This window comes from Dipteris shenzhenensis, chromosome 3 (assembly GCF_047967505.1).
Source record: "Dipteris shenzhenensis isolate YYH24624 ecotype China chromosome 3, Dip_SZ_1.0, whole genome shotgun sequence".
NCBI classification, from domain to species: domain Eukaryota; kingdom Viridiplantae; phylum Streptophyta; class Polypodiopsida; order Gleicheniales; family Dipteridaceae; genus Dipteris; species Dipteris shenzhenensis.
Window position 1 is genome coordinate 20,743,323 of NC_141598.1, and position 14,963 is coordinate 20,758,285.

A 14,963-nucleotide genomic window follows, 5' to 3' on the forward strand; every position below is an offset into this window, starting at 1 on the left:
CACAACCTAAGATAATGATCCTAAAATCTCTGTGTTCCCTTATTGGGATTGGCCCTCTTTCTTCTCATTGAGTCAACCACCCATCATGGCTAGTCATGGTTCTCGTTTGCCTCCCACTCTCAGTGAGTTGACTATGTTGATTGTTTCAATGGTATCACAACCTAGGATGATGATCCTAAAATCTGTGTGTTCCCTTATTGGGATCGGCCCTCTTTCTTCTCATTGAGTCAACCACCCATCATGGCTAGTCATGGTTCTCGTTTGCCTCCCACTCTCAGCGAGTTGACTATGTTGATTCCCATGAACCAGGACTTCCATCCAAAGGAAGATGCCGTGCAGATATTCAAGATTCTATAAGGAAGAGTAAGTCACCTAATGCCTCTCCTTCAAGAGGAAGAAGACAGCATCGCAGCCCATCCCTTTGAGGCGTAAGAGGAAGAGAAGACTAGCTGAGCCAAAGATCAATCTTGGAGAGAAGCTGTTGAAGGTCAAGAATACAAGGAGATCAGCCTAAAGTTCTGTTGGCATGGATATGAGATCTTGACCCGTTCTTTGATGGATATAATAGGAAGAAAAAACCACGCACCGATTTGCAGCCTTACATCTGCAAGACCGTGCTTTGCTATGATGGGCTGCCATGGCTAGCACGAGATAGCAAGCTCACAGTTGGAGAAGGTTTAAGAAGCAGTTGCAAGATCATTTCTTGCCAAAGGAAATCAAAATAGACATGATGATGCAATGGGATATTGTTTGATAATGACATGATGAGTATGTCACTCATTTTTGGGATACTTTCAAGCTCTCAGTAAAAAAGATTTGGTGGAGCAACAAAGGAAGTTTTATGTGACCATTCAAAACGAAGTCAACATCATCAGCCCTATAGCAACTATAATTCATCACGTTTGTGAGGCAGCTTGTCATGTGCTTTAACAGTTCTGAACTGATTTTCTTCTCACGATTTTCTTCTTTCTCCAACACTTACGTCAGGACATTTACTGTAGTTTTGCTGAATCAGAACTCTTGTTCGAAGCACTAGCTGAGTGCTACTGATGTGTAAAAGCAGCGATAAATGTGCACACATCTTCCCTCAGGATTGGAGTGCCCTTGGATCCTTAAGCACCCTAGCTAGGCTATCTTTTGAGACTATTTATGATAGACTTATTGCTCAGTCTTGAGCTTCATTTTCATGTTTTGTACGTAGCTCATGATATAGTATGAGTCCTTTCCAGCTTTTTCTCAAACGCCTTGGTCTTGCATCTCATTGTAATAAAGAGCGTGGATAAGGGGGGCTCCCGTCTGGGCCCCTTAATCACGTGTTCATCTTTTCCCAAGCAATATTGTATATTGCAGTTTCATATAGTATAAGTCCTTTACAGCTTTTTCTCAAACACCTTGGTCTTGCATCTCATTGTAATAAAGAGCGTGGATAAGGGGGGCGCCCGTCTTGGCCCCTTAATTACATGTTCATCTTTCTCAAGCAATATTGTATATTGCAGTTTCTATCTTTCAAATCTATTAAGTAACGCTATATTCTGCCATGTAATTCCACGACAATCCTTCCCCTTTAAAAGAGCATGAAGAGTTTTCACATAGAGATAATCCTTCCCCTCCCCATTACTTTCTAGAAGGATAATGCCAATTGACCCAAGCACGATGAGGATGACATAACTAATTCCCCTCTCATCAGTTGGAGAACTTGGTTGAGCGCTAAATAGCCTATACAAAAATGTATAGACCATTCTTTTTAGCAGACCATTCTTTTTGCTAAAAAGAATGGGGCAAAGCCAGGATGAACTACTGGACTGAATCTACCTTTTCTTAAGATACTCATTGAACTGCCTTTCTACTTCCTCCTCTTTTGCTTAAATGGTAAGAAGCTTTAGAAATAGGGACAGCTCTTCGGATTGACTGTATCCTATGTTCTACAGCCATCTCTTGAGATTAATTTACAAAGAAGCTCTCACGGTAAGCCATCAGCAAACTAATGCAATAAAAATTGAAAATATAAACAAACTCACAAAGAAGTATCGTATACCTTTCAATTTAGAGAGTAGGTGTCGTCAGCAATTACATGTGCAGTCAACTACAAGCCTTATGATGACCTTGAGACACTCAACCTAGCTCAAGAACCTAAAGGAATAGCTGCTACCTCTCTTGCAAATCCTTTGGGTATTTCTACTTTGTATTATCTTGTCCTAGTTTGAAGAGCCTTAACTAAACTGATTGGACAGTTAGGTCCTCTAGTCCAACGACTCATGGATGTCAAATTTTTTGTGTCCACGCAAAGACAAGTTTTGCAAATTAACAGATGTACTCAAAGAAGTAGATTATTGATGGGGCAGCCCTTTGGTACAAGGAGTCAGGTTTGAGAAGATTTCTTTGTCCAAACAATGTACATTGTGCAAAAGATACAGAAGTGTGAATCAAAGTCCATCAATCTGCATTAGTTGATGCCGTGTCTTGAGAGACCAAGTTTGTGTTTATTTTTTCTGTTCCCCTAGGTGTATCTTCTTAGCTTGCTACTTATTTGGGGGCTTTTCCGATGCTAGCTAACATGAGCTGAATTCCTCTCTCTGTCATCCAACACTTGATACTCCATTGTCATGATGGGAAGTTTTGGCCATTAAAATTATAACAGGAGTCCATTGTCATAGATTGTTGGGATAGTAGGGTCAATGCCCCATTTGTGAGTCCCCATATGAGAAAGTCGAGTCTCGACATCTATGGACACATCATGAGGGTGCCACATGGGCACATAAAGTTGCCATTGTGACAAGCCCATTGATATCCAGTTCTCTTTTCTTATTATTTATTATTTGTGCACATGCTTATTGGTGACATGTTTGAGTTCTGTATGAGTTCTTGTTACAAGACTTCAGACACCAGCCAGCTATCTTCAGCAAATCCCAACACATTGGTCTTCATCAATTACAGAGATTTCTAATGGTTTCACCATGAGATTACACCATCCACCTATTGTGGTGGTACTTTCACGATGGTAGCCACAGCTACCACTTTTTACAGGGCTCAGCTAGTCACAGTTAGTGCATTCAGCAGCCATTCGAACCTTAATGTTCTGTAGACCAATAGTCCACAGAGCTTTGGGCTCAAATCCATACATAAATACAAATGGACTCAGCTAGTGACAGAATGCCTTGCATTGGTATATGCAAATCCAGCCATGGGAAGGTTTTCCGTGGTATTCTTCCCAATCATATTGCTTCCAAATGACATAAGCTTGGAGCATATGCTCAAGGACTTCATTTACTGGCTCCGTCTGTCCATAACACACACGACCTTAGACAAAGTTCCCATCCAAGCATGGATGACACTATATTCCTGCTGCAAACTTGGCTTCGGAATTCTTTAGCAGTCTTACTGCTTGGCGCCTTCAAAGACTCACAGAAATAAGTTCAGCAGTCACCATAGCAGCAATCCTCAAGGCATACAATCATGACCTTTCCTCCAATCAACACCAAAACAGAAGGAAAAAAGAGGCAGTATGATCTACCAGCATTCAGGGCTCATGTCTACAGGACTAAGCTCTATGCTCGTACTAGGTAAAAATCCCCCCTAGCAAGAAGACAAAAGGACTTAAATGATAGTACTAACCAGACAAACATCCCCCTATTACTAGATTATATTTCACATGAGGCTTATGAAATAAGTCAAGGTGCTTGTTCATCCATACTTACAAAAGAAATACATTAAAAAAGGCCAACCCTGCATTTCCCAGTTCACCTCAAGAAAATAGGTTGAAGACTATTATTAAAGAGTCAGCTTGATTTCCTATCACATCACTCACTATGGATCCTCCTGCAGCTGTAGAATAGGCAGTGCTCCCAGTTGGGGTTGCCACAATGACTCCATCTGCTTGCACCTACAGAATGATGGACCTGATTAATCCATGCTCCTGAATTCTTGGTCCGAAGCTTTAGAAAAGTTACAACCACCATATGTATAAGATTAAAAAGTTACCATTGTCTTGCTAGAGAAAACAACAACTTACCTTTGTGATAAGCCGGTTGCGCTCAAAGCACTCAATCTTGCAAAGATAAGGATTGGACCCTCGATCTACGACCACTTCATTGAGAACATCAAAGATTTTGCCAGGAATTGGTTTTCCATTCCGAAACAGCTCACAGCGAAGCCGCATTCTAAGGGTTATGTAGACACCTTCTACCCTACTATTACCGTGAATCACTGCCTGCAAATCCTGTATGTAATCTTCAAACTGCACACCATAGGCAACCAAGTCGATTATCAAGCAGTCGAAGCAAGCTAATAAACTACCTCCTGAACTTGTGTCGCACTTAGTACTGCATTTACATTATCTCAATCAATCACAAACAAATCTATGAACATTGGAAGCTGCTTACAGGATGCGTGGTCAAAAATCCAAGTGACCCTAGATTGAATGAGACCACAGGAGGAACAGCACTTCGAAAAAGATTTGATGCGTGAAGAATTACACCATCACCACCAAGGCAAACCACAAAATCGACTCTCTCATGTAAATCACTGCAATGTGACAGTATAAAATAACATTTTTCAGAAGACCAACATTGCGGATGGCTGCTACAAAGAGCGATAACATTAATACCCATGGACAATAAGTTGGTGTATTCACCTTGTATCCTGATTGTAAAACGTTTGGACATAGCCGAACCCTTGACAGCTTGCAAAGCGATCATGAAGCTCTGGTTCAACAATAACATTCATTCCTTCTTGGTGGTGCAGAAAGGATGCTACCTGCACTTGGTGGTTTGATGCATTTCAGACAGTTACAAAAGCTCAAACCAACTTTCTTCAGACCAATTGAAGCATCACAAGCAGCAGATGACAAGTTGATCAAAGGACTAAGCTGGAGAAAGGAGATCCACCTTAGGATTATGTGGCAAGCTCTCCTAATTAGCTCAACTAGCTACGATTGAGGCAAACGCCCACGTTGTTGTGAGTCTGACAGAGGGAGGTCACTGCTATAGGGCAGCATGGCTGGTTTGCAGTTTCAAGGCAGCCTTAGCTGCTGCCATGACATCCTCCAGGAGGACAGCATGGAGATGGACCACTGAGCTGCATAATCACCGTCCAACAGGGTGCACCTTGCAAGCAGCCATACCGCAGCAGGGGAGCGAGGGGCTGCCAAATGAAGCTAACTCAACTGCAGGCTCCACATCTTCAAAAGAGCAGGCAGCAAGCATAGCTCCTGTGTGGCATAGGTCGCCAGAGCAGCAGCAAGGCAGGCAAACCTCGCTGTCGCCCGGGCCAGCTTGCATGTCATCCAGTTGTAGGCCCTACAGGCCAGATACAGGCTGGGAAAGGGGGCGGGCGGGGGAAGGGGGGGGGGGGGGGGGTGTTACAAAGGCTGACCCCAACCAAGTCCATCAGGCAGAAGCCTTCAATGAGGAGCAGTTCATCACATAGTAGCACAACCCAAGGCAGTACCTTGGAGTATATTTAAGGTGGCTACAAGTGCACAGCCCTAGGCAACCAGCAGATGCAGGAAATGCAGCAGTGGATGGCAGCCATCAAGCCAAGATTTGATTCTGCATTGGTGCTGTTCTGAAGCTGCCTTAACAGAGGTTACGAACTCTGCTTTTGTTCAGGCCTTCAGGTGTCATTTGGAGCAGCCTTTTTTGTGTTTTCACTGTCTAGGTCAAAGAAGCACAACAGTTTTCTTGGACTGCTCAAACAGTCCATTTTACCTCTCAAAAGTGACATATTCAGGTTGCATTTGCTTAGCCAAGCATCGGCTTGCAGCACTGTTCTTTTGTTGGTGCAATATAGCTTACATCATGTAGATTTTTAGGACTGTTAATGCATTCATATTTGAAGATGGCTCAGAATCAACATCAAAATCCGGAGATGTTTTGGGGGTTTTGGCCCAAGAGGATAAATTGCATGGCACCAATTATTCCATGTGAAGCTTTATGTTAAAGATTTTGTGGTTGCAAAGCAACATTGTTATAGGTGAAGATGCCTGTCCAGGAATAGTCATTGCTCCTAGTGCACCTCAGCAAGGAGGTAATCCCCGTGATAGGCAACAGGCTTAGGTAAGGCCAGCTGTACCAGTTGCAGCTGCTGCCCCTACTTAGGATTAGAAGAGATGCCCAAGCTTCTTGCCTTGTCTATAAAGAGGTTCATCATACCTCGTATCCGTTCCTCTAGGACATCCAAGCAAGCTTGGGATACCTTAGGAAAGAAATAAGGCCAGGGTCTCTTACTTGAAACAACCGTTTGACAATGTCAATGTCAGATCATTTTACTAAGATCCAGGATCTTAGAGAGCAACTACTGAACATTGATGAATTCTTTGCCAAAGCCTTATTTGTCACTCTCAAAATTTGTCTATGAGGGGTAGTCCAGTTCCAATTAGTTCTCAGGAACTTGTAGGGATGTTATTGCATCTCAGCCTATGACTGATTCAGATCAGCCATCAATGGAAAATTCAGAGAATGCAGGTCAGCCTAAAAAGAAGGGTAATGCCCTTATTGCGTTATTGGGGTCAAATGCCTAGGAGCAAATGTGACTAAATGTAAATTAATGAGTCTCGTATAGAGCCTCATGGGCACCTAGAGCAAATGCCTAGGAGCAAATGTGACTAAATGTAAATTAATGAGTCTCGTATAGAGCCTCATGGGCACCTAGAGCAAATGCACAAATGTATCAAAATTCATGTGCATGTCAATTACTACATGAGGCGTTATGGGGAAGCATGTAGGTTAGGAGGAAATCAATCTCATGGGCCTGTGATAATTTTTTACAGGCAGCCACAGGTGTTGTGTGGTAGGGACTACTAATTGGTAGCAGAGCCCAAAAAGCATATCTAAAAGAGCCAGTGCATGTGAGCTTGCTAAATGAGCCGCTAAAGCAACGAGTTGGAGAAGGCCACAAGGTGTTAAGGTGGTGTACCAAAGTGTTGTGTGTTTTTGCACATGCAAAGCTTCATCGTTGTTATGTGCTGGTGCATGATTGAGGGAACATTGCTTGAGAATAGTACCACACAGGGGTGAGGCTGCAGGCTTTTCTTCGCCACCATCTTCCTTCCTTAACCATGCCAAAGGAATCTTCACCCTCAGTGGAAGCTCCAGAGTTTTGTTTTGAGAAAAACCTTAAAAGGAAAAGTGCCCTTGACCTATAGGCCACTACCTTAAATATACAATCTTTCCAACATCCCCCTGGTGACAATGTCCTAGTGTACGAGGAGTGATCTCAATTACCAAATGGAAGTAAGCCCAAAGCTTTGCAGAAGCTTCAGACGTTTTCTCTTAGATACAACCTTGGTGAAAAGATCTGTAACATTTTGATGTGTAGGACAGTAGATCAAACTCGTCTCTCCCACATGCAATCTCTCTCATAATGGATCTCAATGTGTTTCGTGCGAGCATGAAACAAGGGACTCCACGCCACTACAATATTACTCATAAGAATGGAAGTAGATGGTTCCAAACCACCACAAGGATCTGCCCCATCAATCTCGTGAGCCATAAGCATTCTACTATAGTTGTGAAAGCTCCCCTATACTCAACTATCATAAGATGACGTTGCCATAGCTATTCTTGCAAAACCAAGACATGCATGAATTGCCAATATAGAAACAATTTCCATTGGGGGAGTGTCTGGTATCATAATCCCTAGCCAAATCTAAATCATTGAAAGCATGCAAGCCAGAGTCAGCCTCTTGGCATAGAATAGACCAAGAGACTGAGGACGTTGCAAATGTCTCCTTTACAGCAGTCCATCAACTCGGATACACTAAACTGAATATCTGGATGGGTATTGCAAAGATAAATAAGGCATCCAACAGCCTGACTGTATATGAGATCATCAAAAGGTCCACCTACACCATCCATGGACAGCCTTGACCCTGGCTCCACGGGAGTTGAAATAGGCTTGCAGTCCTGAAAATTGAACGTCCTTGAAGGCATTTTAACTGTTCGAGCACAATGCCTTCATTTGATGGCATAAATTGAATGCACAAATAAGAACGTAACAGCCCCAAATCAAACATCTCAAATGAAGCTTCAAGATCATTCTTGAAGTCTGATAATTTCTCTTCACTTGTGTGGGTGAGCAGCTTATTATCTACACACAGGATGACTATCAACAAATACTTCTTGTCCTTCTTCACATTAAGGGTACTCTCAATTGGACTATTTTGTAGACCCTGACTGGTCAAATATGTATGTATCTTCTCATACCAAGCCCGTGGGGCTTGTTTCAGCCCATAAAGTGCCTTCCATTCACGCATGTAACAACCAATAGGCTGACCCACATACACTTCTTCATGTAGGTCCCATTCAGGAAGGCAGTTTGATATCCAACAGATGTACTCATAGTTTTTTCCATACGTGACCATACGCATACGTCATACGGGTACGGAAGTATGATTGGAGTATGGTTCAGCCCCCGGGGCTGAATCATACGTGACCCTAATTTTACCCCCAAAAAATCAGAAAAATATAGAATGTACACATGTACTTGAGAGAGAACTACAAAACTTCAAAGTTCAAAGTTCAAACTTCAAACTTTTATTGATTTTAAAGTCATGAAGAGTCTAGGAACTGGATTCTGTCATCTGATACATAGTGATAGATACCAAAACATCATGATCAATCATCAAAGGTAGCAGGTAGTAGATACTAGAAAAGTGAGAATCCTGGGCCCTGTAGGCTGCAGGTACTACATCAAAGGCAAGCTGGAAAACATCATATAACAACTGAAAAGGCTGCCAGCCTGGGCCCTGCAAGCTGCCACAGGCTACAGCCAAGAAACAAAACTGAAATGCATCACAACTGATGAGGCTCAAGCCTCAAGGTGCATCCTCATCCTGTGCCTCATCCTCATCATCATCAGCATCAGTGCCATCCTCCTCCTCCTCCTCCTCCTCCTAATCCTCTTCATCACTGTCAATCTCATCTGCCTCGGCATGGGACTCCAAAATACTGGAGCTGCTTGAAGCTGCAGCAACATTCATCCTTCCAAGGTCCTGTAACAAGAGGGGTTGGTCCGGCTGGAATCTCCCCTCAGTAGTCTCTTGCAAAGCAAGCAGCCTTTCATCATCCTTCTCCTTGTTGATCATTTCCAAGGTCACTTCTATCTTCTCAAATCCCCTTTCCTTGATTTTGGAGATCAGTCGCAAATTAGTATGGATGTATAATAATTGTTATGTATTCTTTGGAAGAAGCCTATTCCTTCTTTTGGTATGTATAAGAGAGAATGTGCTCCAGTTCCTCTCACAAGGAGAAGCACATGTCTCCTGCGAGAGCACTCAAATAGCCAACTGCTGCAAATTTGGAGTGTAAGCCCCAAATGTCTCCCACCACTTCACCCCTTGGTGCATCCTCTTATCATCCTTCGCAATTGCCCGAGCAAATGTGCCTGACATGGACTTGTAAACATCAAACTTATCAAATAAGATGCCCTGCCTCTCAACATCATACTTCGTGTACCACTCAATGACATCCATCCACCCATCATGCACCTCCTTATCACAATCTGGATTTCTAGGATGGAGAAAAAAGATGCTGCATGTAAAGGAGAGCGCATCATATCCCACCTATTAACACACAAGGCTCTGACATCAACCAACTTGGAGGAGTCTATGTCATCTATAGTCTGTATCTTCTCCACCATTCGATCAGTGAGCTCATATACAAGTCCCATGGTAGCCCCTTCCCTATGAGCCAAACGGAGGATCTTCAGAATAGGTGTGCATATCTTCACTATGACTCTTGCTTCGCGCCAAAACGAAGCACCCAATACAATGGAAGACACCTGTTGTGCTTTCACAGTGCGTGATACTTTCTTCCTGCAGTACTCATCACTCACAACCATACGATGCAATCCATTGTAGACTCTCTCATCCAACAAGTTTGCTAACACGATAAACATGTAAGCAAACCGAGTCTGTGCAGGTTTCACTAATTCCTTCTTGTTGAAAGTTCTGTATAATGCTAACACAGTGTGCATCCGAGTAACAAACGTGACAATCATGTTGGCATGTGTTAACATTGGCTTTACCCAAGCAAGCTGCCCAATGTCCTCAAACAAGGCAATGGCATGTGCATTTGGTATAGAAAATATGAGGCCACTCCTCCTCTACCAAATCTTCTGCTCGCACGCAGTTAGATGCATTATCCATGCACACCTACACCACATTATCAGGCCCAACATCAAGAATGGCATCTTTTAATATCCCAAAAATGTCTTCCCTTGATTTATACTGCCCACTAGTATCCACAGACTTCAAGAAGACAGATCCAAAAATGCATGAGACCATAATATTAATAATAGGCCTACGCCGAGTGTCAGACCAGCCATCACACACTATGCTGCATCCATACTTTTTCCATTTCTCCCGAAATTGCAGCAACTCTTGATCTATGCATACCACCTCATTTTTCAGCTCCGAAGTGCGCAAGGATTTGTAGGATGGAGGCTTAAAGCTAGGCCCAACTTGGCCAATTGCACGGACCATTTTCAAAAAATATGGACTCCTCACCTTCTAATGAGGAATGTCCTCTGCAAAGAAAAAGCGCCGAAGAGCAATGTGGGCATCCTTCCGTGCCTGGGACTCCCATGCCTTGGCCAAGGCTCCCTGGGTCACCTTTTATTTCTTATTTTTTGTTTCATGTGTAGATGCACTTGCACTTGCAGCACCACTCTCCCAGGCATCTCCCAAATCAGCCACATTTGCATCAAGCTCTTCTGCAAATTTATTTATTTTTGCCTTTGCTTGCAACCTTCTGCAAGTGTCTCACATTTTTAGGGGGGGAGGAGCAAGGGTCAACCCCAAGGCCTGTCAGCCCAAGAAAGTGTACTCTTATGCGGGTAGGTCCTCCATCCCATTTGTGAGGGCAGTACTTGCATTTACAAGTGAGCTGCCCCTTTTCCAAAGGCTTCAATGTCTCCACAAATTCCCATTCTTCTCCTTTCTTTCATCCCATCTGCGAGAGAGAGAGAGAGAGAGAGAGAGAGAGAGAGAGAGAGAGAGATGAGAATCTGAATTTCAGAATGAGCATTGCAAAGAAACTTCAAGACCCCAAATTCAACAGATAACATGGAATTGGAAGAGATAAGAGGGAGTCAGTGGTCACCTCGGTCCTCCTTCAATCGAAGATTCGAATCCTGAAGGCTAAGAGTCACAAGAGCTTAATGAATCTTCTCTTGCTGAAGGCCACGACCCAGGTAGCTGAAGCCCGAGTCTTGAGAGATCAAGGTGGAGTCTGGACTCTGGACAGTGGAAGGCTGCAGCCTACGTTGGATCTTGGGTCACGGGTGCTTGGAGGGCTGGCTGTACGGCAGCGTGCAGGACTTGGTATGCTGGCTGTACGGCTGGCAGCTTGGCTGTAGCCTATACGGAGATTGTACGGCCGGGCTCACGGGCCAAGGCTGTACGGAAATGGTACGGGCCGTACGGCTGGGCTCAACTTTCAAGGGCCAAGGGTCAAGGGTGGAGGCTGGAGCGTGGAGAACGGCGCCTGCTGCTGCAAATTGGAGACGAATGGCCATACAGGCGGATTGTGGTAAGTATATTTTTTTGCCCCAAAAAAAAAAACGCATACGGAATTGTATTCCGTATGCGTACGGAATAGTATTCTGTATGCCTACGGAATAGAAGAACGGAATCCGTACGGTACGGACGACTGTACACGTACGGTTCCAACTATGGATGTACTCTCCACCCAAAAGGAGCAGTCAATAAAACACCACATCTTATGGTGGTCATCCTGGAAGTTGGGGCAAAGGTTTCATCATACTATATCCCCTTTTACTGGGAATAACCCTTGCAAAACAACCTCACCTTATAATTGTCAATATTACAATCAGATTTTCTCTTGATCTTGCATACCCACTTTGTCCCAATAGCTTTCTCCCCATTGGCGAATTCACCAGTTCCCATGTAGGGTTTTTCAGCATAGAATCCAATTCTGACTTCATGGCTCTCACCCAATGCTCATTGTCTTGAGCATCCTCAAAACTGTTAGGTTCATCTCTAACTCATCCAAGTTGTATCAGCAAAGTTTCCTCGTGTTCCTCTTGAACCAGCCCTTGTCCTACTGTAGAGGGGGGCTGAAATTTTGCTGTCGTGCAGAGTTTGTAAAAGCCATTTGGGAACAGTCCTAGCTTCCTAAGAAGCAGCTCTCTCCTCTCTGGCAACCTCCTATACATCCTCGTGTGATAGGATGATCATGAACCTGATTGGCAGCATCTGAAGGCTGCTATGCATCAGCATATGCCGGCTGATATTCTGATCTTCTAGTGGCTGCTCAGAAGTTCCTTTATTAAACATTTGCTAGTGGAAGTAACACTTCAAACACATCCTGAGAAAATGTATGCAGCTGCATAACAAACTCAATTATGGACTGATCTGAGTTTTCTAAAAAACCACACCTCTATTGATGAAAATCCCTCTTGCCTGAGGATTGTAGAGATGGTAAGCTTTGCTCTCACTGATGTAACCAACAGAAATGCACTTAATGCCCTTATCATCCAGCTTACTTAAGTGCATAGGTTGTGCAACCAAACACCCTGAGGTAGTGGACATTGATCCATAATCCCTCTCTCCTTCAAGAAATCTTTTGAGGGAACTGACATATACTCCCCCCTGTGTTTGTTCTCAAAGTCTGCACTTTGTACGTAGACTCAATTCTCATCCATAGCCACAAACTGCTTGAAGCATTGAGATGCTTTTTCTTTTAAGGGATGTACCCATGAGAATTCATCCATGGAGGTAACAAATGTCCCAATAATGGTGTCCTCATAGGACCACACGCATCATTGTGTATGAGTTGCAATTTCCTTTCAGCTCTAACAGGTTACAGATCCATCTCATGGAAAGGCATTCCTGTGCATCTTTCCCAAAATGCAACCTTCATGAACATGTCTAGGAGTCTCTAAAGGCGGCATATTCTGTACCATCCCACGTCTTTGCAATAACAGCAAACTGCCATAGTTTACATGGCCATATCTTGCATACCATATTTCTTCATTTTTCATTTCTGAAGTAGTTGTTTCCACACATGCATTAGACATGCTCTGTCATGTTTTCCCAGCTGGTACAAACCCTGATGTAAATTGTCTGTAATGACTATCTGATAGACCTTTTTCTATATCCCTGATAATGCACTTATCATCCTAAAAAATGAGAGCAAAACCTCATAAACTAACAGCAACTCCTTCTTAATCCCTGGCACATAAAGAACATTTTGGAAGGCATAAATTAGTCCCATCAACTGATGACAGAAAAATTCTTCCAAATCCCTTTAAAGAATTATGAAAATTTGTTGCCGCAAGACACCCTCTTGCCAACAGGAGCAGGCTATCAATGTACAAACAAATTCTTCCTGGAAGTGATGTGCCCAGAAGCCCCACTATCAAAAGACCAAACTGTAGCTGAAGCATCACTCACACTGAGTGAGTTAACCTCATGGTTGGCATCATAACTGCTGACCAAAAAGAACCAATCATCAGCCACATAGTGTTGGGGTAAAGGCACATTGCCACCCCTTTATTAAAGATAGGGTAAAACCTAATCCTAATAAAACTAATGAGTTTGTGGTGTGGCTCATCACTTCACACCCCCACACTTGAGTCTTCTCTCTATCACACTCTCTCCCTCTTGCTCTTCTTCCCCCTTCCTACCCCTTCAACTGGTATCAGAGCCAACCTCTCCTACCCTTCCTCTCCACTCCCTACCCTAGCCTACCCACCCCCTCGACCTCTACCTAGCCTCTGCAAGGGCAGCAGCGCTGCAGCGGGGCTGTAGCGAGGCAGAGCGGGCAGCAGGAGCAGGGCGGCAGCGTCGCGGCAGTAGCGCGGGCTGCAGCAGGCAGCGCCGGGGGGGGGGGCGCAGCAGCGCGCCATTTCGCAGGCGGGCAGCAGGGCGTGCAGCAGGCGCACGCGCAGGTGCCATTTCGCGCCGTACATCCGTACACGGCCGTACATCCGTACACACAGCCCGCTGCCGTACAGTACGGACCACAGTACGGACGACGCCGTACTGTCTTCTTGGAAACTGCGACAGGGAGAGATTCTTCTTTTTTTTCGGGGAGCAGTGTCAGGGATCTAGGCACGCAGGCCTAGGTGGTATTCGAGGAGGAAGAAGAAGAAAATCTCGATTTTCTTCAAAAAGTACAGCAGGTACATTCGAGGAAGAAAGAGAAGGAGAAAGAGCACTCTGCTCTTCATTCAGGATCATCTTTCAGTTCTAAAAACTGTGTTTTTCTTGAAAGTATAGCAAGTACCTTCATTTCCCTCGTGCTTGAGGTGACCAGAACCACAGTGTGTGGTTGATTGCACAGTTATTTTGTTCTGGGAAGGTAATGCCTTGATTTTGCAAGAGGACATATGCTTTTACTGGGTTTGAATCTCAGTTTACGGGTGAGCAGATCATAGGGCTTTTGCCCGGCAGTTGATGCTTTGTATGCCTTGAGGCAGTGTGGTGCCAGAGAGCACACATTTGTCTCGATTTCCGCAGTGTCGAGGTGACATTTTCTTGCAGGTCACATTTCTTGTGCAACACTCAGAGAACCTCAGTTGAGCCACGCTTGGCCAGGGCGCATCGAGTTTACTCGGTCCCTAACTGTCCATCGTTGACAGTGCTCAAAAGGTTCCTCGTTGAGTGTTCGTACGTTGGGATCTGTGTATGCCATTTCTACACAGGGCAGTATTTGCATTACACTGTTAGTTGATTTTGTCAGAGAGATTTGCACATTGTATGCCTTATCCCTCATTGTTGAGGTTGTTTTCACTTGGTACAAGTGTCAGATCAAAGGGCTTTTGCTCAGATTTTGCTTGAGAGCACTTGGGTTACTGTCAGAGATCTTCAGATGCCTTTTATCCCCTTGGCAGAAGGGTGATTGCTTGGGATTTGTCCCATTTTTCTGTTGCAGGTTTGTGACAGGCTGAAGTGTCTGATTTTTTTTTGGGTGAACACAACAGTGTATGCCAAGTGGTTT

At 44.1% G+C, this 14,963-nt stretch overlaps 1 protein-coding gene and 1 pseudogene across 1 annotated transcript in view; both read right to left on the minus strand.

Annotated features, from left to right (window-relative positions):
- Nucleotides 1-14,963, minus strand: part of NADK2 (NAD kinase 2) — a 37,253-nt gene that overhangs the window by 6,702 nt on the left and 15,588 nt on the right. Inside the window, exons 3-6 of the mRNA XM_087399448.1 lie at nucleotides 4,631-4,752; nucleotides 4,380-4,521; nucleotides 4,010-4,234; nucleotides 3,806-3,880 (exon numbers count right to left, since the gene is read on the minus strand). Coding sequence (XP_087255574.1) covers nucleotides 3,806-3,880; nucleotides 4,010-4,234; nucleotides 4,380-4,521; nucleotides 4,631-4,752 — 564 coding nt within the window. The remainder of the gene's footprint in view (nucleotides 1-3,805; nucleotides 3,881-4,009; nucleotides 4,235-4,379; nucleotides 4,522-4,630; nucleotides 4,753-14,963) is intronic.
- LOC147903500 (uncharacterized) lies at nucleotides 8,813-9,469 on the minus strand (annotated as a pseudogene).